Source organism: Pan troglodytes, chromosome 19, assembly GCF_028858775.2.
Source record: "Pan troglodytes isolate AG18354 chromosome 19, NHGRI_mPanTro3-v2.0_pri, whole genome shotgun sequence".
Classification (NCBI taxonomy): Eukaryota; Metazoa; Chordata; class Mammalia; order Primates; family Hominidae; genus Pan; species Pan troglodytes.
The window spans coordinates 52,955,034-52,971,576 of NC_072417.2; the positions used below are offsets into that span (position 1 = coordinate 52,955,034).

General features: G+C 37.5%; 1 protein-coding gene across 7 annotated transcripts in view; it reads left to right on the top strand.

Annotated features, from left to right (window-relative positions):
- LOC107968995 (coiled-coil domain-containing protein 144A) overlaps nt 1-16,543 on the top strand; it is a 93,721-nt gene that overhangs the window by 32,938 nt on the left and 44,240 nt on the right. For all 7 annotated transcript variants that reach the window (XM_054670405.2, XM_054670409.2, XM_054670402.2 and 4 more), the window contains exons 7-9: nt 5,535-5,568; nt 5,854-5,995; nt 13,963-14,176. In XM_054670405.2, coding sequence (XP_054526380.1) covers nt 5,535-5,568; nt 5,854-5,995; nt 13,963-14,176 — 390 coding nt within the window. The remainder of the gene's footprint in view (nt 1-5,534; nt 5,569-5,853; nt 5,996-13,962; nt 14,177-16,543) is intronic.

Consider the following 16,543-nt stretch of genomic DNA (forward strand, 5'->3'; position numbering starts at 1 on the left):
AACTCAGTGACCATACTTAAAACATAAGTCAGATGATGTCATTCTTCTGCTCAGATCCATCTGATTGCCTCCCATTTCACTCTGAGTATGTGTCAGGGTTCCTCCTCATACCTAGAAGGCAACACACAATATGCCCTGTTCTCTCTCTCACTTAAACTTCTGTTTCTTATTCCCTTTGCTGTGCTTCAGCTACACTAAACTTCTTGCTCTTCGTTATCTATCACAGTTGCTTAAACACCCCAGGCACACCTCTGTACTGGGCAGTTCCCTGTGTCTGGGATGCCTTTTCCTCAGATAGCCTCCTGGCTTTCTTTTTCCATTCCTTCAGTTCTTTACTTAAAAGCCCCTTTCTCAATAAGGACTTTTCTGGCCATCCTAGAATTCCCACTATCCCTCCTCTCAAACCTGTAAACATTTCATTTTCCTGCTTTAGTTTTTCTCCTTTAACACTGTATATTTTGCCTAATCTATCTATGGTTATTGTGTTTATTTCACTCCCGTGAGTAGGATGTTTGTGTGCCTAGAAAAGGGCCTAGCTTGCAATAAGTAGCTACTCAATAAATATTTATTAAATGAGCAACTGAAGTTTACCCTTCGGTGTATTGTTTTAAACATTAGATTGATTCTCAGGTAAAAAAAAAAAAAAAGAAAGAAAAAGAAAGGTTTCACATGGGTTCATTCTAATGCTTTTGCCTGGAAATTATATGTGTTTTTGGATTTTTTGGCTCTTTGTAATAAGCGACATTCTTTGTATTAATAGTTTGCCATTTAGAGAGAAAAGCTCAATATTGTGGTTACTCACTATTTATTCTTTTACTAATAATCATGATAGTTTTACTTATGATAAAATGGATCAAAGGAATTACATAGTTCATTGGTAATTTATAAAGAAAATTAAAATATAAGGGTGGTAAATTTAATGGACTTAAAATTGTTTCCAATTGATTATGAACCTTCAGTATTTGAAGTTAAAAGACCAAGTTGGAATGTGTTGCTTTCTATAAGAGAGCTATGCTCATCAGGCACTCTGTATTCTGACAGAGCAGCTGTTGATCTTACATAGGGTTGCGGGAGGAGCGGACTTGAAGCATTGGCAGACTCTCAGCGGCATAAGAGGGTTAACGTCATCTGGAGAAACATGGCTATCTGAGTGAGGCTGCTGTGGGTTGGTTAACACTCCCAGGCTTGTGGATTGGAGTGAGTTTGTGTTTAATTGGCTGTCTTTCCGAAGCAAGTGGCCCACATTGATATTGGTTGGTGAGAGAGGCCAATGGTCACTGATGATTGACTGTATTTACAACTGGCTGTGGGTGGTTGCTTGTTACAAATGTAGCTACTAAGTTTGAGACAACTTTAAACTGCAGTTTTCTGTTTAAAAGTTGCCTTCCATCAACTATCTTTAAAATGAAAATGATTTCATATTCCAGAACTATAGACTTAATTTGGAAGTGTGGGTCAAGAGGAATTGTTTAATAATTGCTCTCAGGAAGATCTCTTTTTTTGATGCTTAGTCTTAACCAGAAGAATCCGCTACATAGTTAAAAAACAAGCAAACAAACAAACAAACAAAAAGCAATTATTAATTTTGTTTCAGTTTTTAGTATTTTCAGAGACTTCTGCTAAACTCCTAATCTCCAGTGGGAAATGTTTGTCTCTTTGTTAATGTATGTAGTTATATGATAGTGATATTCTTTTTTTATTCCTTAATCTTTTTTTGTTCACTTTCTCTTCCATGCAATGATAGTGATATAATGTGTGTTTACTTCATAAAAAAGTAATTACAGTTTTCTGCTGGCAAATCCACCTTTTTATATTAAGACTAAGTACTAGACTAAATATGTGGGAAATTTACCAAATTATTTTATTTTCAAACAAACATATAACTAATCAGAATATTGCTATTTTTGAACAATATATAATGACTATAATGACATTTAGGAATTTTAACACTAAGATTTTTTTCTTCCCGAGACATTTCCTTGATTTCTTTCATGTAATATGTGCCTGTTATTTTTAAAACTTGGTTTAATCTGTTTAAACATTATTATATTTAAAAACAAAACCCAAAACATAGCACAGATCTAAATATGAGTTTCATGTGTGAGAGTCATTGCCTGTGTGCAGTGGACTCCAACTGTTTTTTTTGTTTTTTTTTTTTTTGAGACGCAGTCTCGCTCTGTCGCCCAGGCTGGAGTGCAGTGGCGCCATCTCAGCTCACTGCAAGCTCCGCCTCCTGGGTTCCCGTCATTCTCCTGCCCCAGCCTCCCGAGTAGCTGGGACTACAGGCACCCGCCACCGCACCCGGCTAATTTTTTGTATTTTTAGTAGAGACGGGGTTTCACCGTGGTCTCGATCTCCTGACCTCATGATCCGCCCGCCTCGGCCTCCCAAAGTGCTGGGATTACAGGCGTGAGCCACCGCGCCCGGCCAGCTGTTTTTTTTTTTCTTTTCTTTTTTCTTTGTGACAGAGTCTCACTCTGTCACCAGGCTGGAGTGCAGTGGCAATCTCAGCTCACTGCAACCTCCAGCTCCTGGGTTCAAGCGATTCTTCTGCCTCAGCCTCCCGAATAGCTGGGACTACAGGTGCGCCACCATGCCCAGCTAATTTTTGTATTTTTAGTAGAGATGGGTTTCACCATGTTGGCCAGGATGGTCTCGATCTATTGACCTCATGATCCGCCCGCCTCAGGCTCCCAAAGTGCTGGGATTACAGGTGTGAGCCACCGCACCCAGCTGACTCCAGCTTTTTAGTGTGGCATTCATCTTCCATTCTTACTTTCTTTGTGTTTTACACTTTTCCTTTCAAGTTCCTAGGAAACACCTATACTCCATGGGACTAATCTTTGTGCTGTCATTCCATTCTCCAAGTGGAGTAGTTTTCTCTGTTTTTTCCCTGGTGAGCTCCTCTTATATTTTGCCTCTTCTGTAACACCTTCCTTGTGCTAAAATATAACTTTCCATATATCAACTCTGAAACTACACATTGTATCATAATTGCATATTACCTGGTTTTTGAGGCAGGAAATATATATTTCTTTATATGTTGTTGATAATTCATAACTGTGTTTTTTGAATTAATGAATTGAGATGGGGAAGAGTTGGAATTTTACAAAATTTTTTTATTTGTTATCAGTAGAATTATTATAAAACATTGGCTTTTTGTAGATTTTTTAAAGTTGTGGTTCTGCATTACATATGAAGGAAGTAAAGAAAAATGAAAATAAAAAATGTACCTCAAAATAATCTCTGATTACGCCAGTGTTTGAGAAGGCTAATTTAGTAACTTGTGGTCTGCTACAAGGAGATGATGACAGCAGTTTAAGTGAAATAGATGAGGTTGAAAGAAGTTAAAATGTATAAGTTCTTTATTTCTCTGAGAAGGAATATTCCCAGTGGTTACTTTTTCTGGAAATAGAAAATAGTGTAGTCTGCCAAAGCTAGAGAATACTCAACTATATCAATGCTGAAAGACTGATTATGATGAGGGCTGGTAACTTTGACAAGGAGCAGTTTCAATAAATAATTGCTGTGGAATCCTGACTGTAGTGGATAAGCATAGATACCCCTTGAGGGAACCGTTATTGGGAAAGGCAACAGAGAAATGAGTGATAACTGAAGAAGAATGTGGGATTCAAGGGAATTTTCTTTCTTTTTTATTTCAAAATAGAAGCTTTTAGAGTGTGTTTGTATGCTGCTGGGAATGATAGGGACAAGGATAACATGTTTATGAGATTTAATTTTGTATGTCTAAGTGTTTGAAAGCTCGGTTCATTATCTTTTGTAGGTTTTTAGCAAACTAATTGTCCTTAAAGTGTTTATTCATGTAGAGTTTTATGGTAAGAGTTTGTTCCTTCAGCATTGGTTCAGAAATGTAACATATTAGCATAACTGAACCTGTGAATGGTGACCTAAAATTTAAATTATCATATGCAGATTGTTTTTAATTGTGAAATAATAAACATGCAAACACTTAGGCCATACTGAATAGAATTTAAACATCCCTGATGAATAGGTATGATCTGCTGAGGTACTCTAAAATGTCAGGAGTATCAACTTTATAGTTGTTTAGATTCTGGGGAGAAGGGGAGGGTTTTGTTTAAGTACTTTAGAAAAGCTAACTGTTGACAATCTATCAGATTATTACTTCTGGATTATAAAGTGTTTTTTTTTTTTTTTTTTTTTTTGAGACAGAGTCTTGCTCTTTCACCCAGGCTAGAGTGCAGTGGCACAATCTTAGCTCACTGCAACCTCCACTTCCCAGGTTCAAGCGATTCTCCTGTCTCAGCCTCCTGAGTAGCTGGGATTACAGGCGCCCGCCACCGTGCCCAGCTAATTTTTGTATTTTTAGTAGAGACGGGGTTTCATCATCTTGGGAAAGCTGGTCTTGAACTCCTGACCTCGTGATCCATCCACCTCGGCCTCCCAAAGTGCTGAGATTACAGGCGTGAGCCACTGCACCTGGCCTATAAAGTTTTTTTAAAAAATATTTAATCAAGTTGACCTACAATGGATTATAAAGTTCTGAAGTATCAAAACCATGTTTCCCTGGACCAACATTGCCATCAGCATGTATTGTGTGCTCAATGAGTATTTATTTGTTGAACGCGTGAATGAATGGGTGAATACATGAGTGAATACCTGTTGATGGATTTCATTAAAAATACTTTTTAGTTTTTTGAAAGTAGGTTTCTAAACTTGCCTCTGTATAAAGTTTTTTTATTAGAAAAAAATTGCAAGATTCTGACATTATTTATAGTTGTAGTCAGAAATGGAATGACAATGTGGGTTCATCTGCTATCATCTCTCTTTAAAACACTTGAAAATAAATGTTACCTTCACAGCATATCATGAAGCACATGTTTTTGAGGCAGAATTCTTGGGTTTGAGTTCTGGGTCTGCTACTGACCAGCTGTATGGGCTGAGGACAGTCACTTGGCCCTTCTGTGCCTATTTTCTTTCTTTATAAAATTCTTAATATGTTACTGACCTCACAGAATTGTTATGAGGATTATATGAGTTTGACACATGGACAGTGCTCAGAATGATGCACAGTACCTGCATAGTAAGTCCAGAAAAAGCTTACTAATATCATCATTAAAAAAGGGTTTCCCTTATATAAGAATGTGAGTAATATTTTCCAAATAGGTTTTAGTGCCCGTAAAAGCTTGTTTTTATTGAAAAGAACAACAATGAGAAGACCCTGGTATATTTATTTTTATCACATAATGCAGGTAACATGTTTTTTTCTTTTGGTTTTACTATGAGAAATCTTGACCTAAATTTAATTCTTTGTAATTATATTAGTAGTAGTAAATTTCTTTATCCCTTAATGTTGCTGTTTCTGTTTATAGTTTAATGTCCGTTGTAGAAAATTACTGCATTTTACATTACCTGTAAAAAAATTACCTATACACTTGATGAATAGAAGTAACACAAATGCAGACATTTTATATGATAAAACAGTAGTGTTAGATATTCTTTGTATTTTACATCTTTGCTGTTTTTCTAAAAGGAATTGTTTGTTTTTTTTTCAGGCCTGCAGATAAAACATCTAATGAAAAGAACGAGGTACTGTAAAAAAGGAAATGATCTAAAATATTGTTTTTAAAAAACAAGTTCTAAAAGGTAAAAATGAAAAAAACAAGATGTTTTGTTGTAAGGCTGTTTGCTTAGAAAAAGTGATGAAGAAACAGTAACCGTTGATAATGGTACCTTTTAAGAACAATCTGTTGCTTTAAGAAGTACCTGTATTTTTGCTCATACAAAAAAAATGGAGAAATACCGCTTCTGTACCTTTAGTATATGCTATAAATCTTTCGAGGACATTTTGAAACATTATTATTTATCTTATAGGTCAAAAACCAAATATATCCTGAGGCTGACTTTGCTGACTCAATGGAGCCATCTGAAATAGCCTCAGAGGATTGTGAATTGTCTCACTCTGTTTATGAGAATTTTATGTTGCTGATTGAACAACTTAGAATGGAGTATAAAGGTAGGACCACTGCATAAATGCAAGGCCTTTTGATGTATCCTGCAGTAATGTGTGTATACATTGCTGAGAACTGACGTGTGATAGTGAAGCTCATCTCAGAAATACGCTCAGTGTTAAAATAGAGAACTAACTTATCCTCTACACCAAAGAGCTATGATAACTCCACTGTACTTTTCTCAGTGTGAGTGGCATTCCCAGTCTTTTTGTTGACTCTTTCTCTCCTATTCCTTCCCCCAGTGTCAGGTTACCATTTTTTTCTCCACCTGGAATGCTGCGAGAATCTTAGGAATCTTAAAACTGTTTTCCCAAATACCCCACCTCCTAAAACCATGGTCTACTCTGCAATCATAATGATAAATTTTTAAAAATTTGGATCTGATCATGTTACTCCTTTGCTTATAACTCAGCTACTACTTCTTATTGCTATAAGGTTAGAGATCTGAATCCTCTAGCTTTATCCTGCATCGCTTTTACTCTTCTCTTTCCCTGTGTCCCACTCTGTGTCTTATATGTTTGTTCCAGCACTGATAGCTTCAGTGAGGTATAACTGATATATGATAGACTGCACGTATATAAAATATACAATCGTGTGCACATTTGAAACCACCATAATCAAGAGAGTTAACATGTTCATCATCCATAAAAGTCTCTTCTTGTCCCTTTGTCTTTCTTTATTAAGAAACTGCTAAATTGTTTTCCAAAGTATTTGTATTGATTTTGCATTCCAGCCAGAGGTATACGACATTTCTTGTTGTTCTGTATCATCACAAGCTCTTATTATTGCTGTTTTTAAATTTTGAAATTTTAGCCATTCTGATGGATGTGTATTATGCATATCATTATGGTTTTAATGTGCATTACCCTAAGGACTAATAATGTTGAGCGTCTTGTATATGCTTATTTGCCACCTGTGAACTGTCTTTTCCAATCTGGGTAGCTTATGAACATTTAAAATTGAGATTCGATTCAATCAGCTTTTTTACATACACCAAAGATAGTCAAACCTTTTCATTTTCAAACTGTTATCTTACTAAACATAGTAAATATTTTAAACTTGTGACAAAATGGTCTCTGTCACAGCCAATCAACTCTGCCATTGTAGTATGAGACCAGCCATAGACAATACATATGTTAAAAAACACAGCTGCATTCCATTAAAACTTTATTTGCAAAAATAAGAAGCTGCCCCGCAGGTTGGATTTTACCCATCCCTATTATGTGATCATGATTGTGAATAAAGACAGTTTTACTTCTTCTTTTCAACTCAGGTAGCTTTTATTTCCTTTTCTTTCCTAACTGCACTGGCATCAGTGCAATGCTGACTAAAATAGTGAAAGGAGACATTCCTGTATTGTTCCTGATCTTACAGGGAAAGCATTCAGTTTTTCATCATGACACATGTTAGTTGTAGGTTTATCAGAGATGCTCTTTATCATGCTGATGGCGTTCCCTTGTATTTGGTTACTGAGAGGGATTTTTTTTTTTAAAATCAGGAATGAATGTTGTATTTTATCAAATGCCTCTATCTACTGAGATGATCATATGGTTCTTCTCTTTTAGTTTTTTAATGTGGTGAATACTTATATTTTAATGTCAAACAAACCGTGTATTTAGGGATAAACCCCGCTTGTTTATGATGTATTATCCTTCTAATGTATCATTGGATTTGATTTGCCAAAGCTTTATTTAGAGCGTTTTAAAAGACTATTTTTTAGAGTAGTTTTAGCTTCACAGCAAAATTGAAAGTAAGGCACAGAGATTATCCCTGTACTCCCTGCCCCCACACGTGCATAGCCTCCACAATTATCAATATCCTCACCAGAGTGCTACACTTGATCTCATTGATGTTCCTGAATTGATAATCCTAATCACCGAAAGTCCATAGTTTATATTAGGGTTCATTCTCGGTGTCTTATATTCTGTGAATTTGGACAAAAGTATAAGGACGTGTATTTATCATTGTAGTATTATCCAAAGTAATTTCAGAGCTTTAAAACTCCTTTGTGCTTCATCTGTTCATCTTTTCCCACCTTCCCTCCCCAACTCTTGGCAACCACTGACTTTTTTTACTGTGTCTATAGTTTTGCCTTTTCCAAAATGTCATTTAGTTGGTATCAGACAGCGTGTAGCCTTTAGACTGGCATCTTTCACTTGGTAATATGCCTTTGTGGTTCCTTCATGTCTTCTCATGGCATGATAGCTCATTATCGCATGGCTGTACCAGAAGTCGTTCACTCACCTAAAGGAGGATATCTTGGTTTCTTGAGAAACTGGTTACGTTTTTACGTCCATGTTCATGAGGGAGTTTTCTCTTTTTGTAATATCATTGTCAGATTTTGGTTCAGGGTAATGCTAGAGTGACAGAATGAGTTGTATTTCTCCTCTATTTTTTTTTGAGGGCGGGGGAGAGGTCATGTAAAATTGTTAAATTGCTTCTTAAATATTTGGTAGAATTCACCAGCATAGCTATCTGGGCCTGGAGTTTTCTTTCTAGGAAGGCTTTACTTATGCTTTCTTTTAGAGATATAGGACAGTTCATGTTATTCCTTCTTAAATTGGACCTTGGTAATTTTTGTTTTTCAAGGAAAGTGTCCATTTTATCAAAGGTGTCATGTTTAGTCACATAAAGCTTACCTTATTATATTTCTATTCTTTTAGTATCTGTAGAATCTTTTTTTTTTTTTTTTTTTTTTTTTTTTTTTTTTTTTAGACGCAGTCGCTCTGTTGCCAGGCTGGAGTGCAGTGGCGCGATCTCAGCTCACTGCAACCTCAGCCTCCCAGGTTCAAGCGATTCTCCTGCCTTAGTGCCCCGAGTAGCTGGGACTACCCGCAGGCGCTACCATGCCCAGCTAACTTTTTTTTTTTTTTTTGTATTAGTAGAGAGACGGGGTTTCACCATGTTGGCCAGGATGGTCTCGATTTCTTGACCTTGTGATCCGCCCGCCTTGGCCTCCCAAAGTGCTGGGATTACAGCCGTGAGCCACGACGCCCGGCCGGAACGTTCCACTTCTCTTATAAATAGTTGACTAAGGTTTCCCAACAGTAAATTAACCTGCTACCACTAGTAAGTAGCCAGACTACGGTCAGGAGAGCAGAAAACTTCATTCCAGGGTTTTCCAACACACAGGCCTCACCATGAACACATTGCACTCGGGAGCTATCTTCAATCATGAACGATGAGCATTTAGATTTATTCCGTGATTCCAAGGACCAGAACTAAGATATACAGGAAGCTCTTTTTTATCTCATTTTCTGAGAAAACGTTCAAGTGTAGTTCAAAGTGTACTTAAGGGAGAAAAAGTTAACTTGTCATAAACATACATGTGATAGAGGTGAATACTCAGGTGGGCAAGAACCTCCAAACAAACTCCAAATTCGCAGCTGACATCTGCTAATAATGTAGAAAATCTCGGGCGATTTTTTTTTAAATTTTCATTTTTTGTAAGGACAGGGTCTCGCTATGTCGCTCAGGCTGGTCTCGAACTCCTAGCCTCAAGCGATCCTCCGCCTCAGCCTCCCAAAGTGCTGGGATTACAAGCGTGAGCCACCACGTCCAGCAACTCCAGTCATTTTTGCATCAATTACCAGCAAAAGTCTATTCAGAAATAGGACTCTCTCAGGCCAGAAGGGAGTCAAGACGAGCCTTGGAGCTGTGCCAGCAGTAAGATCCGCCAGAAGCACTCCAGCTCCAAGGCAGAGCCTGAGCTTTACAGCCGCTAGGTCGGCGTAGGTTCTACCACCGCATTTCCCCAGTGTCTCAGCGGTCTCTGAACAGTATCTGTAGAATCTATAAAAATGTCATATTACTATGTTTCTGAAATTAGTAATTTGCATCTTCTTTTTTATGATCAACCTGGCTAGAGTTTTATCACTTTTATTGACCTCCTCAAAGTGTGTGGTTTTATTGATTTTTTTCCTATTGTTTTTCCATTTTATTGGTTTCATCTTTGATGTTTTGGTCTGTTCGGCCTGCTATAACAAAATACCATAGACTGGGTAGCTTATAAACAACAGAAATAGATTTCTCACAAAAGTCCAAGATCTAGGTGCTGGCAGATTTGGTGTCTGGTGAGGGACCAATTCCTGGTTCATAGATCTCTTTTTTCCCCCTGTGTCCTCACATGGCAGAACAGGTGAATGAGCCCTCTGGGGTCTATATATATAAGGGCACTAATCCCATTAATGAGGGCTTGGCTCCCATGAGCTCATTACCTCCACAAAGCCCCACCTTCTGATAACATCACCTCTGTGATTAAGTTTCAGCATATGAGTTCTGGGAGGATGCAAATGTCAGACCATACCAGATGCTTATTGTATCATTTCCTCTGCTTGCTTTGAGTTTAATTTGTTCTTCTTCTTTTTCAGTTTCTTCTCTTATTTTAGTTTCTTAAGATAAAAGTCAAGACCATTGACTTGAGAGTCTTCTAATATAGACATTAAGTGCTAAAAAATTTTAAGTACTGTTGTAGCTGTGTTCCACAAATCCTGATATGTAGTATTTTCATTTTCATTCAGTTCAAAATACTCTCTAATTTCTCTTTGCATCGTGTTTTTGACTTAGGGTTATTTAGATGTGTATTACTTTGTTTTAAAATATTTGAATATTTTGATGAGATATTTTATTACTAATTTGTGACTTGATTGCCATGTGGTCAGGGAACATACTTTGTATGACTTAAATCTTTCTGACTTAATTCTTTCATTAAGATTGATTGCAGGCCGGGTGCAGTGGCTCACGCCTGTAATCCCAGCACTTTGGGAGGCTGAGGCGGATGGATCACGAGGTCAGGAGATCGAGACCATCCTGACCAATACGGTGAAACTCTGTCTCTACTAAAAATACAAAAAATTAGCAGGGCGTGGTGGCAGGCTGAGGCAGGAGAATGGCGTGAACCCAGGAGGCGGAGCTTGCAGTGAGCCGAGATCCCGCCACTGCACTCCAGCCTGGGTGACAGAGCGAGACTCCGTCTCAAAAAAAAAAAAAAAAAAAAAAAGATTGATTGCAGAACCTAGAATGTGGTCTGTTTGGTAAGTGCTCACTGGGTACTTGAGAAGCATGGTGTTGTTCAAGTGTGCTCCATTCTTGCTGATTTGCTGCTCCCTTGTTTTATCACTTATTGAGTAAGTGATATTCAAATCTCAGATGTACTTGTGAATTTGTCTATTTCGTCTATTGATTTTTGCCTCATATATTTTGAAGCTGTTATTAGGTGCACAAACATTTGAGATTACACGTTCTTGATTAACTGAATTTTTTTTTTTTTTTTTTTTTTTGGTATTTTTAGTAGAGACGGGGTTTCACCATGTTAGCCAGGATGGTCTCAATCTCCTGACCTCGTGATCCACCTGCCTCGCCTCCCAAAGTGCTAGGATTACAGGCATGAGCCACCGCGCCCAGCCGATTAACTGAACTTTTAAAAGTCATTAGGAAATGACTGTTTATAGCTGGTAATTTTTTTTTTTTTTTTTTTTTTTTTTGGTGTGAAATCTACTTTGGTATTAACATAGCCATTTCTTCTCAGGCTTCTTTTGTCAACTCTTAGCCTGGTATATCTTTTTCCATTCTTTTGAACAATTTATGTTTTTACATTTAAAGTGCTTTTTTTATTAGGAAGCATGGAGTAGGTTCTTGCCCTTTTATCCAGTGTGACAATCTGCCTTTTAATTGAGACTTTTAGGCCAGTTCCATTTATAATGTGCTTATTGATACAGTGAAATTTGTCTGTCATCAAGCTGTTTGATTTCCATTGGTCCCCCCAGTTCTTTGTTCTCTTCTTTTTCTACTTTCTTCTCAGTTAGTCCAGTAATTTTTATGATTTATTTTTATCTCCCTTTTATGGCTTATTACCGATAACTATTTTTTTCTATCTTAGCAGTTGCACTACAATTTATAGTATATGATTTTAACATCACAGTCCATCTTCAAAAAATATTATGGCATATCATATATGGCATAAGAAAATTATGAATGAAAACCCAAACATTGTATGTTCTCACTTGTAAGTGGGAGCTATGCTATGAGGATGCAGGGGCATAAAAATGATACAGGTTGGGGACTTGTGGGGAAAGAGTGGGAGGGGGGTGAGGGATAAAAGACTACGGATTGGATCCAGTGTATGCTGCTTGGGTGATGGGTGCACCAAAATCTCAGAAACCACCACTAAAGAACTTATTCATGTAACCAAGGACCACCTGTTAACCCAAAAGCTATTGAAATTTTTTAAAAAAGAAAATTGGAATAGTATACTTTCATTTCCTCTCTCCCAGCCAGATACTTCTGGATTTGTAGGATTATAGTTTTCTTTACATTTAGAAAGTTTTGGCCATTCTTTTTTTATTTTTCTGTCTCTCTTTTTCCCTCTTCGGGGACTTATTCCTGCTTGAAGTTTTCTCATAGTTGACTGATGTCTCAAATTTATGAACCTTCTCTTTGGTGATGTCTAATCTGTGTTCACTTCCATCCATTTTAGCTTTCATTCCTGACATTGTAATTTGAATCTCTGCAAGTGCAGTTTGCTTTAAAGAAAAATCTTCCGGCCGGGCGCGGTGGCTCAAGCCTGTAATCCCAGCACTTTGGGAGGCCGAGGTGGGCGGATCACGAGGTCAGGAGATCGAGACCATCCTGGCTAACACGGTGAAACACCATCTCTACTAAAAATACAAAAAAAATTAGCCGGGCGCGGTGGCAGGCGCCTGTAGTCCCAGCTATTCGGGAGCCTGAGGCAGGAGAATGGCGTGAACCCGGGAGGCGGAGCTTGCAGTGAGCCGAGATCAAGCCACTGCAGTCCAGCCTGGGCGACAGAGCGAGACTCCGTCTCAAAAAAAAAAAAAAAAAAAAAAAAAAAAAAAAAAAAAAAAATCTTCCATGCCTCTGCCTGTCTGCTTGAGCTTAATTTTAATATACAGTTGAGTTCCATATGAACAGCTTGATCTTTCTGATCTTGCTTTTATGATTTGGTCTAATTTCCTGCTCCTGGGGCAAGATCTTTGTGATGACTCTATTCATTGCCATGTGAAGTCTGAGTTTTCCCAGCATCACTCATGGGAAGGGACACTGTTTTTGGCACATCGTGAACACCAGACATGTTTCTTTCCAGTGTTTTTTAGATGTTTTTTTCCCCTTGATCTGGGGCGGTTTTCTGGCACACATGTGCTGTTTGTTACTCTGCTAGATACCCAGGAGGTATTTTTGCAAATCTTCAGTGTTCTTTCCCTGTACTCTGTCTCCTTTCCGGTGTTCTGTTTCGTGATCTCTGTCTGCCTTGGCTTTACCAGACTCTCAGCTTCATCATCTCATCTCAGGGAATCTGGTGGACTCTATGTCAGTTTTTTCTCTCCATGCGGTAGCCTGGAAACTCCGTGAAGGCAGGGAGCTGGAGTGTTGGATGAATTTCCTTTGTTTCCTGTCTTACGGGGATCATTGTCTTCATTACCTGAAGTCCACTGCCTGGTAAATCATTGTATAATATATTTTGTCTGTTTTCTTTTTGGTTGTTTCAGGCAAGAAGGTAAATCAGTACTTGCTGTCCATTGTGGCCAGAAGCAGATTCCAGCAGAGCTTCAGCACCTGCTGTCGACTGGCAAGAATGCTTTTCTACCCCTTTGCTTAACTGCTTCCTTCTTACCCTTCATTTCTCAGTGTAGCCATCTCTTCCTCAGGGAAATCTTCCCTGGGCCCATTATAGATCAAATTCTTCTGTGTGATCATAGAACTCTGTTTTCTTACACCATATATCTGAATTTATAATTGTCATTTTTGTTGTGTTTGTTCCTCACTTCACTTAAGGCTAAATGAGAGTAGAGGTCTTATCTGTTTTATCTGCAGAGCTTAGTAGAATGTCTCCCACTTTGTAGGCACTCAGTGCATATTTGTTCAATGTATGAAGGAGACAATGTTAAAAATGCACAGTTTTTTAACACCTAAAAGTACTCATATATTTTATTTCTACCTTTTCTCCCTGACACAGATTCTGCTAGCCTATCAAGAATCCAAGACACATTTTGTTTGTGTGAACACTTACTGAAACTTAAGAATAATCACTGTGACCAACTTACAGTAAAACTTAAACAAATGGAAAATATGGTCAGTGTACTACAAAATGAGCTATCTGAAACAAAAAAGACAAAATTACAGTTAGAACTTCAAAAAATTGAATGGGAGAAAGAGCTGTGCGATTTGAGGTATGATGTTCTAGTTCTAAAGAAATATTTATACTAAAGACAATATATCAGAATTTTTGTAATTGCTGACTTACCTTCTGCAGATTAATGGGGGAGAAACCTTTTTGGTCTTGTGGAATATGAAATTCTTGGAAATAATAAAACAAATTATTAACTGTGAACTCTTCTAATAAATAAATATATATTCTTTGCAATCTAAATGGCCATATAGAAGTCCACCATATAAAATCTTGTTATTCATTTAACAAATTGTAATTTGGGTTTTAAAATTATCTTGTATTTATAATTAATGATGTAAGCAACATCTTTTATCGTTACTATTATTTGTAGACACAGGGTCTCTGTGCCTGGGACTGGAGTTCACTGGTGTGATCATACCTCCCTGCAGCCTTGAACTCCATCCTCCTGCCTCGGCGTCCTAAGTAGTTGGGACTCCAGGTGCACATTGTCATGCTTGGCTAACTTTTTTAAGTGTTTTGTAGAGACGGGGTATCACTGTGTTGCTCAGAATGATCTCCAATTCCCAACCTCAAGCATTCCTTCTGTAAAATTGGCCTCCCAAATCATTAGTATGACAGACATGAGCCATCATGCCCAGCCCAGAACATTTTTTATATAAATGTTTTTCTACATTCCTAAACTGTTTGCTTTGAATAAATTCTCCAATATAGAATTATTGGTTGAAATATAGGAACTTTTTAAAAAGACCTTTGATCAATATTTCTTAATTTTTCACAAGAATGTTTGTGTTAATTTATAGTTCAAGCAGCAGAGCATGAACTGGTCACTTTTCTAAACCCAAAGTAATTTTCAAAAAATTTATACAGTTTTATTCTTTTTGAAAACTTTTTTTTAATTTCATAGCTTTAGGTATACAAGTGGTTTTCGGTTAAATGGATGAATTGTATGGTGGTGAAGTCTGGGATTTTAGTGTGCCTATCACCCGAGTAGTACACATTGTACCTCAGTAGGTAGTTTCTCATCCCTCATCCTCCTCCCACACTCTCCCACTTCTGATTCTCCAATGTCCATTATACTACTCTGTCTGCATTTGTGCACCCATAGCTTAACTCCCTATTATGAGTGAGAATGTGGTTTTATTTGGCTTTCCATTCCTGAGTTAGTTCATTTAGAATAATGGCCTCCAGTCCCTTCCAAGTTGCTGCAAAAGACATTATTTCATTCTTCTTATGGCTGAGAATTACTCCATGACATATATATACCACATATTATTTATTCCATTCATTGGTTGATGGACACTTAGGTTGATTCCGTATCTTCGCAATTGTGAAATGTGCTGCAATAGACATACGTTTGCAGGTTTTTTTTTGATATAATGATTTATTTTCCTTTGGGTAGATACCCAGTAGGGGATTGTTGGATTGAATGGTAGCTCTATTTTAGTTGTTTGAGAAATCTGTCTACTGTTTTTCATAGAGGTTGTACTAATTTACATTTCCACCAGCAGTGTATAAGCATTTCCTTTTCACCACAGCTGCACCAACATCTATTGTTTTTTGACTTTTTAATAATGAGCATTCTGGCTGGAGTAAGGTGATATCTCCTTGTTGTTTTAGTTTGTATTTCCATGAATATTAGTGCTGTTGAGCATTTTTAAATATGTTTGTTGGCCATTTGTGCATCTTCTTTTGAAAAATGTCTGTTCATGTCATTTGTGTACTTTTTGATGGGATTATTTGCATTTTCTTGCTGATTTGTTTGTCCTTTGTCAGATGCATAGTTTGCAAATATTTTCTCCTATTCTGTAGGTTCTCTTACTCTGATGATTATTTCTTTTGCTGTGCAGAAGGCTTTTCTTTTCTTTTCTTTTCTTTTTTTTTGAGGCAGAGTTTCACTCTTGTTGCCCAGGCTGGAGTATAATGGCGTGATCTCGGCTCATGGCTACCTCTGCCTCCCGGGTTCAAGCTATTCTCCTGCCTCAGCCTCCTGAGTAGCTGTGATTAAAGGCATTGCCACCACGCCTGGCTAATTTTGTATTTTTAGTAAGACAAGGTTTCTCCATGTTGGTCAGGCTGGTCTTGAACTCCCGACCTCAGATGATTCTCCCACCTTGGCCTCCGTGTCACTGCACTCCAGCCTGGGTGACAGAGCGAGACTCTGTCTCAAAAAAAAAATATATATATATATGTGTGTGTATATATATATATATATATATATATACACACACACACACACATATATATATTTTGGTTTTTGGTTAAATGGATGAATTGTATGGTGGTGAAATCTGGGATTTTAGTGCGCCCATCACCTGAGTAGTACACATTGTACCTCAGTAGGTAGTTTCTCATATATATATATATATATATATATATATATATACACACACACACACATATACATACA